Source organism: Falco naumanni, chromosome W (genome assembly GCF_017639655.2).
Source record: "Falco naumanni isolate bFalNau1 chromosome W, bFalNau1.pat, whole genome shotgun sequence".
Classification (NCBI taxonomy): domain Eukaryota; kingdom Metazoa; phylum Chordata; class Aves; order Falconiformes; family Falconidae; genus Falco; species Falco naumanni.
The window spans coordinates 16,962,645-16,984,551 of NC_054079.1; the positions used below are offsets into that span (position 1 = coordinate 16,962,645).

General features: G+C 41.6%; 1 protein-coding gene across 1 annotated transcript in view; it reads left to right on the forward strand.

Moving 5' to 3' along the window:
- The window catches only part of LOC121080602 (SET-binding protein-like), a 153,412-nt gene that overhangs the window by 122,195 nt on the left and 9,310 nt on the right, over positions 1–21,907 (forward strand). The window contains exon 3 of the mRNA XM_040578737.1: positions 20,855–21,022. Within this exon, the coding sequence (XP_040434671.1) occupies positions 20,855–21,022 (168 nt within the window). The remainder of the gene's footprint in view (positions 1–20,854; positions 21,023–21,907) is intronic.

Consider the following 21,907-nt stretch of genomic DNA (forward strand, 5'->3'; position numbering starts at 1 on the left):
AAGATCTGAGGTACGGTTCGAGAACATCTCCTTTCCAAGGGTCATTCTGTAGGTTTTCTCCCTGTCTTCCCCATAGTCCGTAAAGCAGATTTGTTTGTGGCATCGTACGTACAGTAGTATGCTTATAGAGAACACAGAGGCTTAAGCAGCTTTCCTTGATGGCCTTTGATTCACTGAAATTTGCCCTGGGAAACATTGCTGTGGTGGCTGATTTACTGTATATTTCCCATATTCTATTTCTCAAGATTCTTTCTGGCAGATGTGCAAAGAGGGCGGTAATAAAAGCCCGTTTGTATGCCTATGAGTTCATTGCCTCTCCTCCAAACCAGTGAAAAACTAACATTCAATAATTCTGCTTTGCAAGCCATTGTTATTTTGATAACACTTCAAGTGAGCAGCAGAAATACCAAGCAGCCTCCGGGCAGGGAGAATTAGCCAGGACAGTGTCTTGCCTGCGACAGGAAGCCTCTGGAAAACAAGAGTGGGTTTGAAGCTGGAGGCTTTGGGAATCAATAGATGATTGTTTGCATGTGGGAGCCACAAAGTACTACCGCAGTTGGTCTTGCAATTACAAACTGCATTTTTTGGAGGCCTGTAACATGCCTGTTTCTATTTGCAGGCAGCAAGTAACGTGCCACACAAGTGGTCTGCAAGCTTTTGTTTTTCCTTAAAGGAAAATATATGTGATGAGGGAGGAGGAAATTAGCGGAGAGCTGGCACGGCATTTTGAGACCCATGTTTTTATTTTTAAACTCTGTTTGCTAAAGTCCTGCTTAGCCTTAATAAATGTTTCTCTAGCCAAATCTTTGATGTCATGCCTGGAGATTTATCTTCACAACTCTCCCTCCATTTAGTGGAAACCTTTCAACTAAATATAAATGCATTGTTGATGAAGTAGATGTTTATTTTATTTTATTTTATTTTATTCAAGGCCTAATCCAAAGCACACTGCAGTCAATAGAAATTCAGTCAAGTCTTTAGTGGACACTGGACTGTGCCATCATGAAAAATGTCTTTATTAAACACATTCCATAAGTCAGATGGGACAATATTTAGACAACATTTCCTTGCCTACCTTAAACTTCTCCCTGTCAACACAAGCAGGGACTTATGCCCTGTGGTTTGGGTTGGGTTTTTTGGGTTAATATTATTCTAACAAAACAGAACTGATGAGGTAGATGACCTGATGTCAAAAACCATGCAACAACCAAGACACTTTTAGCAGTCTGCTAGGTATTCAGCAACATGCAGGTTGAAATATACAGATACAGGCAACAAAGAGGTACAGGCTCTAGGTGCCTAATATGGCAGGAAGGATAAAGACCTTCCCTTTTCCTCCTTTGTGCTATTTAGTGTATTTGAAGATCAAGTCATTAAAATAATTATTAATGTCTGTTCCTTGTGCCACATAGAATGAATGTCAGGGATGCTGAAGGCCTGCAGTGTTGTCCTCCTCTGTGGATCAAATCCCTCATCCCAGTCCCTGTGCTACCATCTCATGTCAGCATCCCCCTGCTACAATGGCGATGCTCCCCTAGGACAAATTGAATGGACCTTCAGTTACTCTTTGTGTCTTCAGATTCGCTAATTAGAAAAGGAAAGATTATTTGGGGAATTAAACATTCTGTCTTTATCTCAAAGATACTACTGGTATAATACAGAAAGTCTGCTTTTACTTACAGTGTATGCCTCCCTGCTAAAACTCAAGAGAAATCATGATAAAAAAATCAATGGGATTGCATAGTTTAACTCACCAGAAATAGAGATCATGTTTCTCACCTCCGGGGGTTCTGGGTAGCCACATTTGTTAACATGTATAAAAACGTTTTGCACCACTTAGAGCAAATTGCTTGAGACACACGCAAAGCTATTATTAAAATCTAGGATTCAGATTAAACAGATTCAGAGCCACCACTGGATGCTGTTTCCCAACACCAAACCCTGAGCAGGGAAGCTCTGCAAAGCAAACCCCAGCTCTGTCTCTCACCTTGACACCTGTGCCTGGGGCCATGGGACCCATCAGCAGAAGTAACACCTCAGGCAGGCTTGGAGAAGCTGTGCTGAGCTGCTTTCAGCTGCAAGCCACTCTTGCATCTCTCTAATGCAACATGGCTTCCTCATGGCCCCTGCAAGCTTTCCCACTGCAGCTAAATACATCAAACAGGCAGGGAGAGACCTGTAAAAGCTCCATGCTCCATCAGCCCTTCAGTGGCACAAGGAGGACACATGCTGAGGGGCTCTGCTGCTGCACCATGCCCACACTGCCATCCTTGCTGCTCTACCTGCCTTACCTATTTGGTCTTTTAGATTTGAAGAAATTCCTCCATCAAAATGCTGCAGTTGCATTTCCCAGGTCTGTTCTCTTCTTTTGTCCTAAAGCTGCCTGCCCTGCAACTAATGGGCTTCAGTAAGTCTTTGGAAAGGGCAGCTTAATTTAATGGTATGTAAATAAAACATATAGAAGGACTGAGGAAAGCTAGAGCTGTACACCAGTAACAAATAAGGCTATTATTGTCTCCCTGTCTGATCAAAAAAAAGAGTAAACAGCCTCAGCCTAGTTTAATTTAATAAGCACCACTTCTTCTTTAGAAAAAGCAATTTTTTTCAGCCTTCATATTACTTACTATTTTTGCCAGCTCCATAGCTAAGTGTTCTGCTGCTATTACATATAGGGGAAACTGAGGCAGAAGAGCATAGATTGGCACTTGCCAAAGTTGCTGAACAAAATTAGTCACCAAAACTCCACCTGGGTTGCCAAAGTCCCTGCTGTCAGTTGCTCCTGCAGATTTCACCAGGCACCACAAGCAATTAGCATCCCCAAAAATCAGGCTGCTTATTTCATTGCCTCGTATCAGGAAATGGTGATGTATGACTTTGCTCTGGTTTCTCAAGATGCTTTAAAAGCAGTGATGTCTGTGTCCCGAGACCTAGTACTGTGTTCAGCCTCTATGAGCACCATCCAAAGCCGGAAGTGAGCAATAACATTGCTAATTTGCTTTCATTAGTGCAACCGATAACTGAATAGGAAAATGTGGTTAAGTGAAAACAAGGACTGGAAGCTTAAAACCTGTCATCCCTTCCCCCCTCCAGCCCTTGTGCTCATGAGGTGTTGCTCTCAACACCAGTCTCTCAGAGTCCACTGCAGCCTTGCAAACCTGTCCTTTCCCCCCCACCCTGCCCATCGTGCAGCCGCATCAAGCTGCTGGGCATTGGCATTGATGCCCCCTTCACCTCCCACACTGCCTGTATCCCACCCAGCCAAGCCATGGGACTCCTCTCTGCGCAGCATCACCGCGGGGGCAGCTACACATTGCCTGAGGAAGAAGGCAGTCCGGGTTGCAGGGAAAGCATTGTAGGACTAGTCAATCCCCTCCTGTTTTTGTAATACCTATCTACTCTCTTTTTCCCCAAAAATAATCTGTCCAAAAAAATCAATTATTAAGTTTGCTAATTTTAAGCTGATTAGTGTTTGCAAAATCAGTCGTGAGAAAGTTGGTTATCAATGTACTGTTTCTGATAGTTTCCCCGTGGGAGCAGCAGGCTTGGAGCCTGCTCTGCCAGCACTTTAATCTCGCAGAATTGAACCCTGCAGGGTGCTGCATGTTCTCTAAAAAGTGCTGAAGTAAAACAATATCGAGGGTGCTAAGGACCTGTCTGGAGCCATTCAGCACCTGGCAAGATCAAGCTACAAGTCATGCCTCTCCTTTCTTAATAAAAATTGCTTTTTGGGAGGACAAAAAAAAAATCCTTCCCCAAAATATGTTATCTTTGAAAAACCAATCTGCCTTTGCAAGACAGGCTGTAATTGAATCCCAGCTGAATGCAGCTGCAATTGGGGTGAGGTGACAGTGTCATGAGCAGCATCTGGAAAACCAACCACAGAGAACTGCAAAGTGGAGTTGCATAAGCTAAGAAGCTCTTGAAAATATATGTGTGTGTGTGTGTGTGCGCGCACGGGTATAAATAAAACAGAGAAAACTAACCAGACGATCTGAGGCCAGATAGCAGCAGTGGAGAAAATGGCAGCCAAGCCCTCAGCCTCCCAAACCCTCTGCCCTGACAAGCCTCCCACAGCGCCCTGCGACGGTGACCCTCCTACATCTTTGCTCTTTGTCATAGACTGCTTCGAAAGTGCAAGCCCGAGACTGTTTGCTTCTTCTCCCCATCTCTCCAAGGGATATAATTCACACGTTTTCAGATTTATTTGAGCAAAATGCAATAAATATGCTGCTTCAATTTGAACTGCTGGAATGTAGCCAGGGTTTTTAATGAATCTGGCCTGTGCAATTGAAGTGGTCCAGGATCTCAAAAGCTCTGGGCACTGTTAGATTATACACACAGACATACACACACACACACACACACACACACATATCTACCCCCACCTCCCATTCCCTTGGGGCTTTCTGAGTCACATGCGACTGCAGGTTTTTCAGATTTGGCTCTGGTTAAAATTAGCAAAAGCCTTTATTATTCAAGAAGAGGAAGGATTCCTATCACAGCTGCCGAGAACTGCCATATTTTTCTTGGATTTGCTGCACCAACCTATTATAATTTGACTTTATCTTTGTTTCCCTAAAAAATAGTAGCAAGGCTTGGTCCTGTCAACACTGAATTTTAATTAACAGTTCATGAAGATCACTACATTAATCTGTAGCTGGACCATCATGGATTATTTTTTTTCTGTGCAACTGGCATCTCTAAGGTTTCAATCTTTTGCAACAAGGTGCCGTCAGATCTTTGCTAAGCAAGGCACTAGTTTTGCAAGCTGGAACAAAAGATGTATTTCGAGCATCTGTAAACACCTTGTTTTAGTTATCAGAGCAGGTGGCAAAGGGCTTTCACACCAAAATCTGAAAGCATATAACTGGCGTGGTTATATGAAGTCAACCACCAAATCCCTTCAATTCACAAGCTGTGCACATTTAAAAGGAAAACAAAAACAGGAAAATGAGTTATGATATAGTAAATATGGCCCATGTCAACTCAGCAGGAAGGTTTTGGCCAGACCCCAGGAGGCAACAGACCAAAATTGCCCCAACCCATGGGAACAGGCTTGCTCTGGTTGCAATACAGTGCCACTGCTGGAGCTCTGCAGTTTCTAGTGGGTCCAAACCGAAGTGGAGGTGCATTGCCAGGGCCACATGGAAAAATCAGAGGATGTCAATTCCCCTGTGTCTCCATCTGCAGATAATTGGTTGAGCACTAAAATTCACAAGGAAAATTTTGTTTTAGAAAGATGATAAAAAGAACAAACAAAAGACAGGAAATTAAAATTTATGTAAACATAGTGGTTCCCAGAGCAACTATAAATGAGCTACATCACATATATAGACAAAGGCATAAAAGTTAATACCATGTGCATCAATACCATACACTACGTAGGTACCCTTGGGACCATGTTACATTTGCTACGGGACCCATCATTTTGAATGGTTTGTCTTTTACGCTTTTAAAGCCTCAAACATAACATCGCACTATTGCCTGGTGGGAATAGGGCATTTGCTGTTTATTTGTTTGTTTGCTTAAAAAGAGAAAGGACTATTTGAACAGAACAAGACCCAAGTGATAATTTTTCTCCCATTGCATTCCAGAGACAAAAGTTGTGGGCTTTGATCTCAAAGATTTCTGAATAGTTTTGTCGTGGAGATATTTCTCTGCAATGATTTAGTACTCACAAAGTGAGATGGCAAGGATGGAAAACAGCTCTCCTGTTGAGATAGGGCAGCATCTCTTCAAATGATGAATTATAGTGCAATGTAAAGTACAAGGCTTTTCCCTAAGTAAATGTGGGAGTGCCGAAGGGATCAACTTAGCCGTGTAAGCTTCAGATCTGAAATACCTAAACTCCTTGGAAACATGCCTTCAGCTTGCTCTTCTATTTTTTGCAAATGGTTATCCTGAGTTTGATTCCCTGCTCCCTCATGCAGTTGTTGACATCAGTAACATGGGTGTAAAATTTCACCAGATCAGAAGGCAGCCAGCATTCACCTTGCATTTGTATTCATGACTATACAAGGAAGAGGGTAGCAGCAGGTCAGGCTCACTGAGATCCACAGAGATTACTTTGTCAATGTGGGATGTTTATGTTCTGATGGGGTGTTTTATAATTGACTCTTAAAACCATGCCGCAGCCTATTTGTTCTGGTTTCATGGAAGAGCAGATTGGAACATGGGAAATGTTGTGGCTTTCCAGGGTCTTTTTTTTTTTTTTAGGCAAGGCATTGCATCCCCCACTTCATCTTTTTGCTCTAAGGTTTCCAAAATTTCCAAAATGTAAGGTGTTTGTAAGGATCAGACCTGGAAAGCATCCCCTAGGCTGTTAAAGCTGCTTACCTACTAGTGCAGGCAGCTACTTTAGTGCTGGTTCTTTCCATAATCAAAAAGTGGGGTCCGTGCCTGGGAGTGAGTGCCCCTCCTTGCTGTCCCACACCAAACCCAGCTTCTTTCCACAGCTTTTCCTTTGTAAGATCATGGCACCCACATGCATCCATCACAAGACCTCCCAAGGGTACCCCCTCCCTGCCCCTTACTGTGGTGGGTTGACCTTGGCCAGCTGCCAAGGACACCCACCCAGCTGCTCTCTCACTCCCACTCTTCAACAAGATGAAATAAGGCAAAAAATCTTGTGAGTTTTAAGGTAAAGACAGCAACTGAGAAATATTAGCAGGCAAAATTTGCACAAGATGTTGCCAGTCTGTGAAAAGGATGTGATGAATGTGTAGGATCTTCAGGGAAAATGTGAGCTGCTGGGGGGAACTGCATGTGATCAGGGTTCACTGGTGCAGTGAAATCAGGGCTTGCATCCCTTGGCTATCAGCACCACCTACTGACACCTTCACCTGCTGGGGGCTTCTGTCCATCTCTTCCCTGACAATGCAAGGCCAGGATGTGGTGGGTCCACCTGGGGAGCTGAGCCACCTGTTTCTCCAGCTCCTGTGCTCCAGAGGGGATGCACTGCTTGTGCCCCTCCTAGCAATAACCCTGAGGTGGTGACTGTGATAGGGAGTTGGATCGGGTCAGGGAAGAGGAGAGTGATGCTGCACCTCTTGTTGACCTGCTGTGAGGTGGTAGGGGGATGCTTTGCCTGCAAGTCATATGGCTGTAGGGTGACTTCCGAAAGTTTGATGTCTGGGACTGAGCTAGCCAATGTGGGTAACTCCAGGGGCAGTTAATCCAAACGTAGACATCTAGCTCAGGTGGAGTGAGTTGACCTCTGGAGATGTCTTCTTCCTCTCTTTGTTAATCATCTAAAATCCTAAAATAACTTAGCTTAAAATTCATTGAGTGACTTGAAAACATTTTGAGTGTTTCTGTTTCCCATTCCATTTCTTTTTCTTACCTCTTTCGTTTCCTTTCTCTGCCCAGTGATATGGCCTATTTCTCACTTTTTATGTCTACTGTGACTTGTATAGTGGGACCCCAGCCTTCACTGAAGCCAAGGGCTTCATCTAATTTATAATAATAAAAGAGGAGAGTGATATACTCTTTGTGCAAAAATTTATTTTTTTTTCTAATTCCTGTTCAGTTGAAACAGCTCGTTTTTCTTGAAACGCAATTGAAATGTCATTAGTATTTTCATTAGCATGATAACTGATGATACAAGGCAGGCAAGTAGATTTGGGGCCTAGGCTGATAAATTTTCATGACGTTTTTGTAAGACTGTGCTAAACACTTCAGAAGTCACATGCCAAGTGGTTCCAGATCATTTAAAAAAACAGAAGACTTTTTTTTTTTTTTCCTTTAACTCCTGGAATGAGAAACAGCTGCACAGCTATACAGAAATAGCACAGCAAGCCCTGGAAATGTCCAGCAGTTGCTAAACACTTTTTTTTCCTTCATTGAAACAATTAATCTTCATCAATGAAGGTATTTTACTGATGCGTCTTTGGTGTTTTGTGTTTTTTTTTCCCATCTCTGAGGATTCACATCTCTAGATGAAATGGCTCTTATGTTTGTGGGGAGGAGAAAAATTCCTGTGGAGAAACCCAGCTTAAGACCTAACCATAACTTAGGCTGCCTTCAGAGGCTTTTTTGAGAGGTTGAGCTGGGTTTAAGTGATACATGTGTGTAAGCCATCATGACAGTTTTGCTTCCAGAGCCTTTTCCCAACACTAAATGAACAATGAAGAATGGATAAACAAGAGAAGAGAGGAAATGTTAAGCTTAGTTAGTTGTCTAATCATTCCGAGACATTTTGCCCTCTTTGCTTTGAGTTAGCTTCAAACACAGATGAAGCAAATTATACACTTGGGGTGGCCTGTTCTTGTATCTGTTGGACAGGCTATATATATTTCATAGATTCCTTCTGTATATACTAGCAATTATGGAGCTGTGTCACATAAGTTCCTGTGTTTTTCTCTCACCTGCAATTTTGAATTGCTTGGTTGTTGGATTTATTTTTTATTTTTTGTTCGTTATGCTCCATTTATTGGAAGAAAAAAATATAATGTACTCACTTCTTTGCGATTTCAACAAAAGGCCCTTATCATGGGACAGAAAAAAAATATTTCTAATTTTCTTCCTGGGTAACAAATCCATCCTAAATATCACAGGAAATTTCCAGTTTAAAACTTACTGAATGTATAATTTGATGCCTTGCATTGCAGCCGTTTTGCTTCCCATTCAGGGAAGAATTGACAGGACATGTTTGTGCTGCTCCTTCCTTGGTGACAAGGGGATCTTTACAATGATGAGCTATTTCCCTACCCACAAAAGACTTTGGAACAAGTGAAAATGAAGGCTCAGGGCTCAATTCATTTGCCCACACATAGTTGTCAACTGCAATTTGAGATGCCTAGGATATCCTGACTGGCCTCCAGCTGCTCTTGCAGAAGGGTAGAGGTCTTGCCTGAAGCCCTTTATCATATCTGCCAGCCTCCCTCGGATGTTTCGAATACCTGAGGGCATTTCAAATACAATCAGGTGCCTGTGTAGAGCTGAGATTCCTGGCCCAGGGATGCACCATCTACATTTGAGCCTCTCCATTTGAGTAGGAGGAATTTAAACCTGAAAGGTGACTTGGCCACAGAGCTTTGGGGGGGAGGATGGATCCTCTCTCGCAAATCTGGGTGTTTGTAGCATAAGATTGCAATGTGAGTCAGGTTTCTCAGTTTTCAGTATAGACAGTGAAAGTTTAGCCAATGGATCCTGGAAAGTAATTAATTCTGGACTAAAGCAGACCCCACTTTTTCAGGTGAAATACCCACCCCACTCTTCTGACTGTATTAAATTGATCTCTGTTGCCTGTCATGGCAATTTAGACACGTAGTTCTCACGTAAACACCCAGGTTAGATGAGACAAACCCCCTATTCCCATAGTTGTTAAAAGAAAACACCATTAGGAGGGTGTAAGTACAAAACCATAGATTTGTTTTCAAAGACAAAATTCAAAATACTGAATTTGATTGAGCTGTTTTCCTGGGAAGTTGTCCCAGTAGGAGAAAACAAGGCCTGAGTGCATTTCATGCCCAAACTGCTCAATAAAATCCCTTTAGACGTCTTCCTCCCAGAATTCTAGTTTTTCTGCAAAATTTCCAAGGCTAGCTTTTGCAAACAAATTTCTGAAACTGAGACTTATCCTTGGGTAAATCTGTATTGGAACATGGAGTGCTGAGAAAATAAAGTATGCTATCAACTTAATTTCAAGCATCAAGGCTGGAGAGCCTGTGCTTGGTAATTTACTGAGGTTCATTGTTTTTTCCATAGTTTGATGGCCTGACCAAAATCTCAGGTCAGAATTTCAGCAGATTCTGCCACTTAAAAGCAATCCTTTTGGATAATAAAATTCTGCCACCTTAGGAAAGCAATGATAAGTAAGAAAATCTTTGCTTTTATCACCTTTTCTCCCTCATGATGCTCTCTCAGGGTGGATGCTTATAGGGAATACGTTCTTACCCTGATACACCTTTCTGTATTTTGTCTGCCTGCTGCTATAAAAGAAGCATATAAGGCCATAGGGAGAGCAGTTCATTGGTTGAAGAACCTAAAATATCCTATTTTAGCTCCAGCAAATGTGAAAACTGAAGACAGGCTTGCACAAAAGCTGTGCAGAAAAGCCTTCTGGAAACTTAGCGTGGCTCAAGCATAGATGTTCAGCATTCGAGTTGATAGCATAACTCCAAATGTCAGCGGTTAAGAGCATTTAGGGTTTTCCCAGTATGCTCTTTATTCTAGTTCTTGACAATCTGCTTTTCACACATCTGTAATAAGCGATTTCCCTCCTTCAGCTTCCTTCCAATCTATTCTTTGTCTCCTATTTCCATCTATTTCCCTATTTCATTCCACTTTGCACTCTTCACCTCTTTAACCTCTTCTTCATCAGTCAGATCCCTTCTTGTGTTTATACCCCATGCAGGCAGTCTCTGACCTTATTACACGTGGTCCCTCTGCCATCCTTCTTACACTGTTATAGTAAGCAGTCTCCAGCAAGAATCTTAATGAAAAGCACTCTCAATAAAGTATTTCCTTCAGAATTTTCCTTTGAAAAAAATGTAAACACGAAGATTTTACACTGAAGTTCATATCGGAGCAACGGCATACCACCTAGGTTCTTAATAGCATAAAAGGAAAGGACGAACTTTGGGAAAAATCCTGATTTCTAGGTCTGTCTGAGCTGTTAAAATAAAGCCAAACATTGTACTGTATTTGGTCATTTCAAATATTTTAGTTGTTGTCAGAATGCCATTGGAAAGGGGCAACAAAATTAAAGTCATATATACCATAATGCTAAGTAACTGTTAAACTTCTTTGCTGCTGAGGCTAATTGGCAATAACACTTCTGATCTTACCTATGCATCTGTTTAAATAGATTTCAGTTTTCATATTGCAGTCAATTACTGTGGTTTTCAGAATGAAAGGTGAAAAAATATCCCATATCTATTGATCTGAAATACAGAAAAGGAGAGAGAAGAAGAATGATATATACACTCCCAGTGTGCATTATTTTTCATCTCTGGTGCTGATAAAGCAAGCACTCATTTTGGTGATAAATCAGCATTAAAGTGGGATGAATGGACTCAGATATTAAAAAAAAGCCAGCACGAGACCTTCTAAAAATAAAAACTCTACACAGTCTCCTAGACTGCAGGGTATATGGGGATTTCTATTAAGTGCTGAGATTTTACTTCAAATGCATGTCATACTTGGAGAATTTCTCATTGTATGAACTGGGGCATAGCTTATTACAGATAAAGAAGAAAAATGAAATGACTAGGCTGCCCAGTAGGGAGAACACTTAGAAGTCAGCAGTCTTGGATGCTCTTATCAGCTCTGTGACTTTCAGCCCATCCTCATCCCACCGGTCCCCAAGTGCCTACCACCATGGCTTAGCTGCCTTTGCTTGCAGCTACAGTGAGCAGAAATGTGTGGACCCCTCTAGGGACCGGTTCAGATATTACTGGACTAAATTGGATGGTGGAGGTGCCCACCTGGTTCTCATGTTTTCCTTTTCTGTGATAGATGAGCGCAAAATCCCTGGTACTGTTTATTTTTCTAACACAGGCATCACATGACTACTTAAATTGGTGTAATGCAAATATAACGTTTTGGTTAGAAAGAAAAAAAATATCAGCTGAATTTATGCATCATACATATATTGTCTTTTGCTGAATGTGTACAGAGGGAGAACGAAGCCTTGCCGTTTCTGGAGGAACATTGTGCTTTTTTTTCTCAGTGGAGGTCTCTTAGCCGAACTTGTTCAGCAAGATTTTTGCTAATTATTTTGCTAACTTCTCCTAGATTTCATCACTTTTTGTGCACTGGATGTGCCTGAAAAATGACTCCATCATTACATCAGCCCAGTCCTTGTGCCTCATCCATCCTCCCCCCACTAGCAACTTGACTCTTCTCCCTACGCTTCATGCCAGCACACTCCTACCAAAGCTGTCAGTGTCCCATTTAATCTGTGATAAATACGAACTGCTCCCAACTCCATTTGCCTAGGGGATATCAGCTCTATCTGCCACATTTAAAAATTATCATCCCTGTTGTTAAGAAAACCAACTCAAAACACCACCCTTGATTTTTCTCATCACTTACGGACTGAAATTTCCCCGTCTGTCTTTTCTCAGCTGTGTTCTCAAGAAAGAAATCCTATCTTCTGTTTCCTCCCTCCCCAGTGAGCATATCCTCATCCACTTTGACAGCACATCTCAGTGTGGCTACTCATCTCTAGGTAGTTCCTTGCTCCTAGCTGCAGGTCTTTTTATTTCTGCCACTCAGCATACCTAATGGCTTTTTATGCCTTCAAAAAAGAGCCCTTTAGCTCACTCTTCCACCTAGCCATCTTCCCTCAAACATTTAATTCCACTTCTTTCTAAGATTTTATTTTTTCTCCTTCCTCCCCTGTAAGAGAATTTAGTTCTTCATCACAGTGTATTAAATGATTCATTTGCTGAGATATTTAATGGCAAATTTCAGTTCTCCAACACCATCAGTTTCTGTCTGTCTCTCTTGATTCTGTCAGTCTCCAACAACTGTAAATTGTAACTTTCTGCCCAGCTGAAAACTTCAGGCTCTGGGCAGGAAAAGCCTTTGGCTCTGAACCCATTAGAAAGCCCCTTTAGCTTAAATCCATGCTCACAAGGCCTGGGATCCTGGAGCCTTTGACTGCATTAGTCTTCTGAACCCTCAATTTTTTTCTCATTAAATTTATTGATTGCTGTCACCCACACATAACTAACGTGTTGTTCTACTTTGATCCAATTTCTACTGGGTATCCTCATTTCACATGTTCATCACTTCCTGGCATGACAAAATTTGGTGGTTTCTTCCATGACATATTCAGATGCTCGTCCTACTCTGAAGGGCTGGGGGCCAGGGAAGGCCATGCAGCAGGCTGGAGGATGTGAGGCAGGAGCACACATGTAGCCCCCTTGGGTTACTGTCCCATACTGCCCTGGAATACGAACTGCATCCATCAGCTCCAATAAATTTTCATCTTTGAGTACATGAAGGACTGAGCTTCCAGACACAGATCACCTCATCTCCCATGGCTGAGGCTGCATGTCCTTTATTCCTCAGTCTCCTGACTCAGGACCCCTCCGTTTTCATGCCAGCAATATGCAGAGGAAGAGGGAAAGGAATGAGATGGAGGAGCCATGATTCTTCCTGTACCGGTACAGGAAAAAGCAATCCCAAAGCAAAGCCAACAGGCAAAGCTCAAGACTCCATCTCCTAGGAAGTCTAATTCTCTGCCAATACAGGCTTGAAGCAGGTGGGAGATTGGCCCTTTGGAATTTCAAATTACAGCTCAGCATCCTCTTAGCTGGAGGGGCAAAGGGGATTAAAAACTTATCCTGGTGATGAGCAAAATAATGGCTCCTTACCCTTTCCTCCTTGGGTTTAGTTCGCTCATCAGTAACGTCAACAATTCTTGTTTTCAACCATTGCACATCACTGTAGGCTGTAGATTCCTGCAGCTGGTCGCTCCATGCCGGGACCCACCTCCCGAAAGTGGAAGGGGGTCTGAAGCCTCTACAGCCAATGCCACGGCTGCAGAGAGCACCAGCAGCTGCCCTGCTTGCCTCAGTAACACCTCATGAAGCTTCAGGTATGCAGCAGTTGCCACCGCGCTCCCTGCCAGGAAACACAATTATCTTCCCAAAGAAGCCAAGAGGAAGGCTTGCATCACGTTTCTTGAACTCAGGCGGAGATTCACCCAAGTAGAAAGGAATGGCAAGATGCATTTAACCTCATTAGTTTCAGTAGGGCTGACTTTGTGCAATCCATCAGTGTACGTATACATTAGGGGAACTAAACTATTTCCACATCTCATTTACATAATGGATGGGATGTGAAATGAGTCCTATGGAAGAGAAGTGCCCTGGAGGCACTAAAGTTTATCACAATATGTAAGTTCTTTTAGATCATTGCATTAAATTTCCACTAACAAGATAACAAATTAATTGTCTGTATTACTGTACTAACCCAAAGCAGATAAAGTGTATGATTTCAGCAGAGGAAGACAGCTGTTTAAGAAAACTTGGTGGTTATAGGAGGAGGCAGAAGAGATTAGCATGTCTCCCAGCATTTACGTGCCATGATGCCAGCCCTCCTCCTGCCCCTTTAAGAAATCTGGCTCTTCTCTAATCTGATGTTGGACTTAGGCTTTATTAGTGAAGTGAGGGAGAATGAGTAAATCAACTGTATCAGAAAAGCCTCAGGACATCTGGAAATTGATCATTCTGCAGAAATAAGCACTCTGTGTTTATTAGCTGGGAGTTCATCACTATCGCTTCTCTTTATCCAATTCCTAAGAGATTTCAAAGCTATCATCATAGCATTAGCTCTTCTGACTGTGCTACTGCAGATAAAGATCAGAAGATCTATCTAATGATGGCTTTCTTGGTCTCCCTTTCTTTCTCTAAAACTATCCTGATTTAAGAAGAAAAAAAAAAAAGAAAAAAAAAAGAAAAAGAAGTGGGAAGATAACTGGAATGAAATAAAGCAGTTTCCACCATGTCTTAACTTTTTGCCTGTTGGCAATGAAATCAATTTTAATTTTTATTTTTATTTTTTATTCTACAAGAACTGGGTTTTATTCAGGGGGACACATCCTGCAGAATATAAAATCCCTCCAGAAGAGGTGGAATTTGAAGTTTCTAATGTGGTAGTGGAAAAGGGAGGAAGATAAAAGGACCTAAAGCCATAAAGCAGTGCTGTACATTGAAAGTACAGTTATTTTTAAATGATAATACACATCAAATAGAAGCCAAGGGAATGAGTTCCATAAGTTAGAAAAGTAATAATATTACTTTAAGAAGAATAATTCCTTTCCTTAACTACATTTATCACATAGAAATTCAATTCTCCCTTCTGGAATGTGATGCAATGCCAAACTTTTGACTGATTTATTTAAAATCAGCCTTAAGAAAATATTCACCCAGATATGAGGTTTCTTCTGGTTCTTTATTCAAGACAGAGGAGTTATCAAAATGCAAATACTATGACTAACTTAATGTTTAGATGTGCATTCCTGTACAGCTGCATTGCGTAGCTATATTATGCAAAGATATTGGGAGAAAAATCGTCTGTATGAGTTTTCCAATAACAATGGTCAGATGCATAAACAATTTAAGCACAGCTGTGGTTTTCCAGAAATCTGTGGGGAGGATGAAATCCAGTGCAATGAACTCTAAAAAAAAATCTTCCCCAGCAGAAGCTTCACTGATACTGATTTTTATCAGCTGATTTTCTCTGGTTTCCAATGGCAAATTAACATTTATTATCTCTTTTGAACTGGCACTTAAGAGTTCCAGCCTGGGTGTGTGTTGTGCTAGATTGTGCAAATTGAAGTAGTAAAGGTGGATGTTGTCCAAGAACCCTTCCATATAAGTACAAGATGACAGAAAACAGATGAATGCAATAAGCAGAGTGAGCATGATTTAACAGTAAAGCAAGGATAGCTAATTAAACCGTTTGTACAGAGCCTAGCACAATTCAGCTAGACCACATTACTTGCGACATAAGTACTTATGAACAACAATAGTGACTAGGCATTTTAAATTAATGTATTAATTATCAGTCAGAGCTCATAAGTTGCTTAGCCAGTGAACGAAGAATGCCATAAATCTTTAAGAAAAAGGCCAGTTTCACATCGGTATTGTGTTCCCTGATACAGGCTTTCTGCCACTCTGCCCTGAACTAGAATGGTGCTTCTCCTGATTCACCTTTTACTTGTGATCATTATGTTTCCTTATTTTAATCATTCCATTACTGTTTTAGATTATTGATTATCTCCTTCATGTCTGCCCTTGCTTTTGAAGCTGTCCTTTCCCTTTGCCCTTTCTCATTAAAGAAATAATGATTGATTTCCTCCCTGCCTTGCTGCCTGTTGCTCACTTGCATACGCACATAGGACTCAGAAAAATTAAGGTATGGGTCTTTTGTGGGATGGAGCAGGGTCTAATTTGGAGGATATGTGCAAATATCAACAGACCAGTGTGATAAATAAGGTCTAAATCAGACCACCACTATACATCACCTTGTTCTCTCTCTGGAGCAGTGGCAAAGGATAAAATACAGTGGAATCATGGATGTGTGTGTGTGAATTTTAAACTCTGACCCCGCTGTGATAGAGTTGCAGATGATTTAATTTCACCTGATTCAAAGATGGGTTGAAATGGAGGGGTTCTCTTACATAAAACCTTCTGAACAGAGTGCCCCAAATGGGAAGAAAAAGTCCACACAAGGTGATGATACCACAGTAGCAGGTCCATCCACTCCAGGGATAGACCTCCCACTCCTGCAGCGTGATCACACACTGTGAGCAAATCGCTGCACCTCTGTGGGTTTCCAGCGGTGCCTCCGAGTCTCTGTTTGCCCTTTGGTATCTATGAAAGAAACCTGATGGCTCTTCCTGATTGGCTGCTCCAGATCCATAAATTACTTCTGGTCCTCAATTTAGATGAGAATTTCAGTGAGGTGAATGATATAGGCTGAAGAAACCAAGTGCCTAAAACAAAAGACAGATGGCTGAACCCATGATTCACTAGCAATAAGCTGCAATTGGGCCACGTAGACTTTGAAGTAATTCATTACATTTGTATCTCTTCTGTAGGGGGAGGATTTTCCTCAATGATTTGTATGACCTTGCTAAACCCAGATAGGTGGTAATTGAGAAACAACTACTTCAGAAGAAACAGAATAAAAATATTGAAAATATTGACTCACCCCAAAGGCAGTAAGCAGCACTTTGGTCTTTGACCTTTAAGCATCCTAGGGTAGTCAATAACCTGGCTGTTAGATGCTGTGCCTGCCACTGATTTTGGAGTAGTTTAACCTTGAACCAAGACCCAAGTAACCACGGCAACAGGCCTCTCCATCCAAGGAGTAGGAATCCATAAATCAAGGTCCCTAATGCAAACACTGTGTGCAGGTAGAGATTTGAGAGGATAAGTGGTTTGTGAGGGATTACCTTTGAAAAAATGAATGACTGTCCCTTGATATTTTGAAGCACAGCTTCACAGAGACTTTTTTTATCAATAGAGGTCAACAGGTTACAGCTGCATGTTTTCATACAGCTCTTTATATAGGCCCTTCAGTTTAATTAGAATCAGATGTTGAATTTATGAGGTTGTTAGCATTATTATGTACCATATACACATGCATATATGCGCACGTATATTGATACATACACCCACATATGCATATTTATTGTGCACAAACTACATTCATGAATTAATAATATTAAGGCTCAAACTTGAGAACTATGGAGTGGTGAAACCTCAGTTTTGCATGTGCACAGTTCTATAGTGCTGTGATCCCATAGGCATAACTACCTAGTCAAATATCCCAGCTATTCTAGGGGATGCTGCTTTATTCAATATATAACGCTCACCTAATGAACAGCTATTTGGTAGCTGGATTTTCCTCTCATCATTCGGCGTGTGACATCATGTCTCATTTATTCCACATTTCTAAGCCTTGGTATGAATAGATGAATGTTTTATGAATATTGATAATTTTATTTTCGCAGCACTGCTCTTGAGATGAGGGGTATATTATTGTTCTCATTTGCAATAGAGAAGCTGAGCAGAGAGAGGCTGAAGTTGAATGGATAGAATTTGAGATGCTTAATACTGGATTTGAGGCTCTGGAAGGAAATGTGGTCCAACAGGCAGACTCCTCTGCATATCTCCACCAAGCAAGCCATGACCAGTAATACTGTCTCGCTCTTGACTATTCCTGCACTCAGACCCATTCTCCTCCATTAAGTCCACAGGTTGATATCAGGTCACAGGTTCATCAGGACTCCTATCACAGAGTGGCTCATTCTGTAGCCCTGTCTTTCAGACGCCACAGTTCATCTGTGTCTGAATCTGCTGGAGATTTCTTCCACAGTTTCTGAGACAATCCATAGGTCTCTTGATTTTTCTCTTTTCATGCACAAAGAACAAAGGTAGGGACTATTCATAGCAGATCCAAGCTGCAAATACAAGGGAATGTTGGTTGGCATTTGCAGACACTGAGCACAGACAACAGACACAGAAGTTTGTGCAGCAGTTTCTGGCTCTGCTTTGAGATCTTGATCTTCTGGAAAAAGACTGAGGAGAAAGTTGAGATACTTAATGCCTTCTTTTCCTCAGACTTTAATAATAAGACCAGTTGTTCCAAGGTACCCAGCCCCTTGAGCTGGAAGACAGGGAACAGAATAAAGTCCTCAGAATCCAAGGGGAAATGGTCATAGACTCATAGAATCATAACATCATTTAGGTTGGAAAAGACCTTTCAGGTCATCAAGCCCAACCGTTAACTCAGGACTACCAAGCCCACCACTAGATCATGTCCCTGAGCACCACATCTACGTGTTTTTTAAGCACTTCCATGGATGGTGACTCCACTACTTCCCTGGGCAGCCTGGTCCAATGCTTGACAACCCTTTATATTTAACATGTTAATTCATGACTAGGGCAAGGGTAGAACACACCCTCAAAAAAATCTGGAGAAGGTGCAAAACTGGGAGCAGTGATTGATATGCAAGCAGGTCATGCTGCCATCCAGAGGGACTTCAACAGGCTGGAGAAATGGGCTGACTGAAATCTCATGAAGTTCAACATGGGCAAGTGCAAAATCCTGAACCTGGGGAGGAATAACCCCATGTACCAGTACCAACTGGGGCTAACCAGCTGAAAAGCAGCTTAGCAGAAAAGGCCCTGGGAGCTATGGTGGACACCAAGGTGACCATGATCCAGCAATGTGCCCTTGCAGCAAAGGCGGCAAACAGCTTCCTAGGCTGCATTAGGAAAAGAATTGCCAGCATATCAAGGGAGGTGATCCTTCTCCTTTATTCAGAACCAGTGAGGCCACATCTGGAACATTGTGTCCTGTTCTGGGCTCCTCAGCACAGTAAAGACGTGTACATATGGAAGAGTCCAACAAAAGGCCACAAAGATGATTAAGGATCTGGAGCACCTGTCCTATGAGGAAAGAATGCGAGAGCTGGAACTGTTCAGCCTGGAGAAGAGAAGGCTCAGGGGAACCTTATCTATGCATACAAGCATCTAATGGGGAAGAGGAAAGAAGATGGAGCCAGACTTTCCTCAGTGGTGCCCAGCGACAGGACAAAAAGCAGCGGGCACAAACCAAAACACGGGTGGTTATATCTGAACAATATTTTTTTTACTGAGGATGAACAGACTGCCCAGAGAGATTGTGGAGTCTCCTTCCTTGAGGATATTCCAAACCGACCAGGCATGGCCCAGGGTAACCTTCTCTAGCTGACTCTGCTTGAGCAGGGTGAGGTAGACGAGATTATCTCAAAAGTAGCCTTCCAACCTCAGGTGCTCTGTGATCTTTTGGAATCGTTATGTAAATTAATAGCCAAGATCTGATGCATTTTATCTGAGGCCCATGTGCAGGCTGAGATTTGAAAAGAGAAGGAATTTATGAAGAATTACCTTTGAAAAATGAATGGCTGCACAGGGTACATTGAAGCCCAGCACCACAGACACTGGGAGAGGTTTTCATAAGTTGGCAAAGAAAGACCCAACACAAAGTCCTTACCCTAGAAGACTTTTGCTCTGGTCACACAAGAGCTGGGCAACTAGATATTTACGAAGCAGCAACTGCTAGGAGTTTTCTAAAATGGGGAAAAAAACCCTCCCAGTCTTATTGTAAAAAGTGACTGAGGCATTTCAGCTGCCTTTCTGCTTGATAAATTTATATGCTTACAGATATATATACACACACAAACTTGCACAAATATTGCATAGAAATAGGTGGATACATGGTGCAGCACTCCCCAAACAATCAAGCTGCAACAAGGTCTTTTTACCATCTCACACCATCATACTCTTCACACAGTTACTCTGCTGATTTTCTTCATCTTACCTCATCCAGAACCCAGTCTCACTTCTCTTGCTGCTGCTTCTTCCCTTGCTTCTTCCTCAGCTGCTCTCTCTTCACTGGCTCTCAACCACTTAACAGAACCAGCCACAGCTGCACCTCATCTACATCAGCCAACCCACTGCCCCTGAAGCCAACCCACAGTTGTATATTATCAATGCTAATTAGCCCAGCTTCATTCCTCTACAGATACAGTCAGCTGCATTAGGCAGATATACATAAATTTTCAATCCCAGCAGTTTTAATTTGACACATTTGCAAGCAAAATAAAATGGTTTCAAACCATAAGAAAGTTTAAGAAACATTGTTAAGGGGGGAATTTACCAGCCTTGAGTGTATAGCTGTTATTTTCCTGGACTATTTGACCTCTTCCGTATATTTCTACTACTCATTTATACTGCACCGTAATCCCTAGGTAGAAAAATGTATGACAGAGTGCTCTTTTTCTTTTTAAAACTCCCATCTCTTTGATGAGCTGTAAGGTAAATTTTCATTTTTAGGAAGTGAATTCTTAAAAAATATGTATAAACATAACATGCTTCAGACAGAGAATCACATATTGAGGCTCTTCCTGTTGCTTGCTCCTTACTCAGATGAAACACCCACTGAGTCAGGTCATTATAGAACTATGTAAGTATGTGTGGAGAATAAATTACCCAGGGAATGATTAATACACAATCTCGCTCAATATAGATACGAAACATGTCAGTCTTTATAAATGTATCAGAGGGTGTGTTTGCTTGGAGAAGAAAAAGTAGTAATGTGGAATTACTACATTGGTTTCCTGTTATTTATAGAGATCAGTGATGGTACATCCTTAAGCAAAATTATCAAAAACAAATAACAATGGTGGTCTTGCTAGCATCAAGACCATATAACAGGCACATACACAAGGAAATATGGAAATATATTGGCACAGCAGGACAGCAACTGATTACTCTTTTCCAGGTATTCCCCAGCCATGTTACTTCATCAATATTCATCCAAAATTTGTTTCCTTCCCCAGGAATTGCAGGTCCCCACTTAAAAGCAGACCAGACTTCCCTTCATGGTAAAATGGAAAGTTCTGCCTGTAATATGATGACCAGAAGGAAACCAGCAGCTGTTGATGGTGTTGCAATGCCAACTCCAGTATTATCTCTCCTACCTTCATCATCAGCAACATCTGAAGCAGGTGATGTTGTTTCTCTTAACCCCCTCTGTTTCTTCCCCATCTTCTTCCTTCTGGCACTGCGCTGAACAATATGTGCTTGTACTGCTCTTCCTGATTCAACAAGTAGCTGCAAATATGCATATCTAATGTGATAATCAGGCTGTAATTTTTCTAACACTTTCTTATCACGATTGTATCTTGGCATATCAAATGTATTTTATTCACATACCACTACTTGTGCAATAATGAGGACACAAGTAGCACCAGCCTGTATGGTCTAGCAGGGGACTCTGAAGCAAGGCTCTTGGGTTCCTTTCTCAGCCCCGTTGTTCATTTATTTGATAGCTCCCACCCCTGTAGTATGAACATGCCGAATACACAGTAAATAGCTAAGGAGCAGCTGAGATTTCTTTCTGCATACTTCAGTGATTTTAGCATAATATTCTGTCTTGCAAATGCGAAATTGTCTGGGGCAATGAACAGTGATTTAAAATACGTCAGAATAGCATGTTTTTCAATCAACTTAAATTTTGTGCTTCTATTTTGAATCAGATCAGAGATGTGATAGCTTTATACAGTCAGAAATTGAGCCAAGTCATTCAGGCATCATCACGCCTTTTCTTGGGCATGGATAGAGAAGTTAATCTTGCATTGTGTCTTAATTTCCAGTGAATGGGGAACCCACAGTACATTACCCTACATGCAGCCATTAGGAGTTTCATAGTCTTTTCAAACCTTTGATTACACATTCACAGAAAATGTATTTGTGTCACTGAGTTATGGAATGATTACATATTTAATTATTCAATTAAAAGTGCTGTTTCAGTGCGCTCCTTTTGATTTTCCTCTCATTTCCCAAATAAATAGTGAAAACAAGGATTCCATGCTGTAAAGTAACCTCTTTAC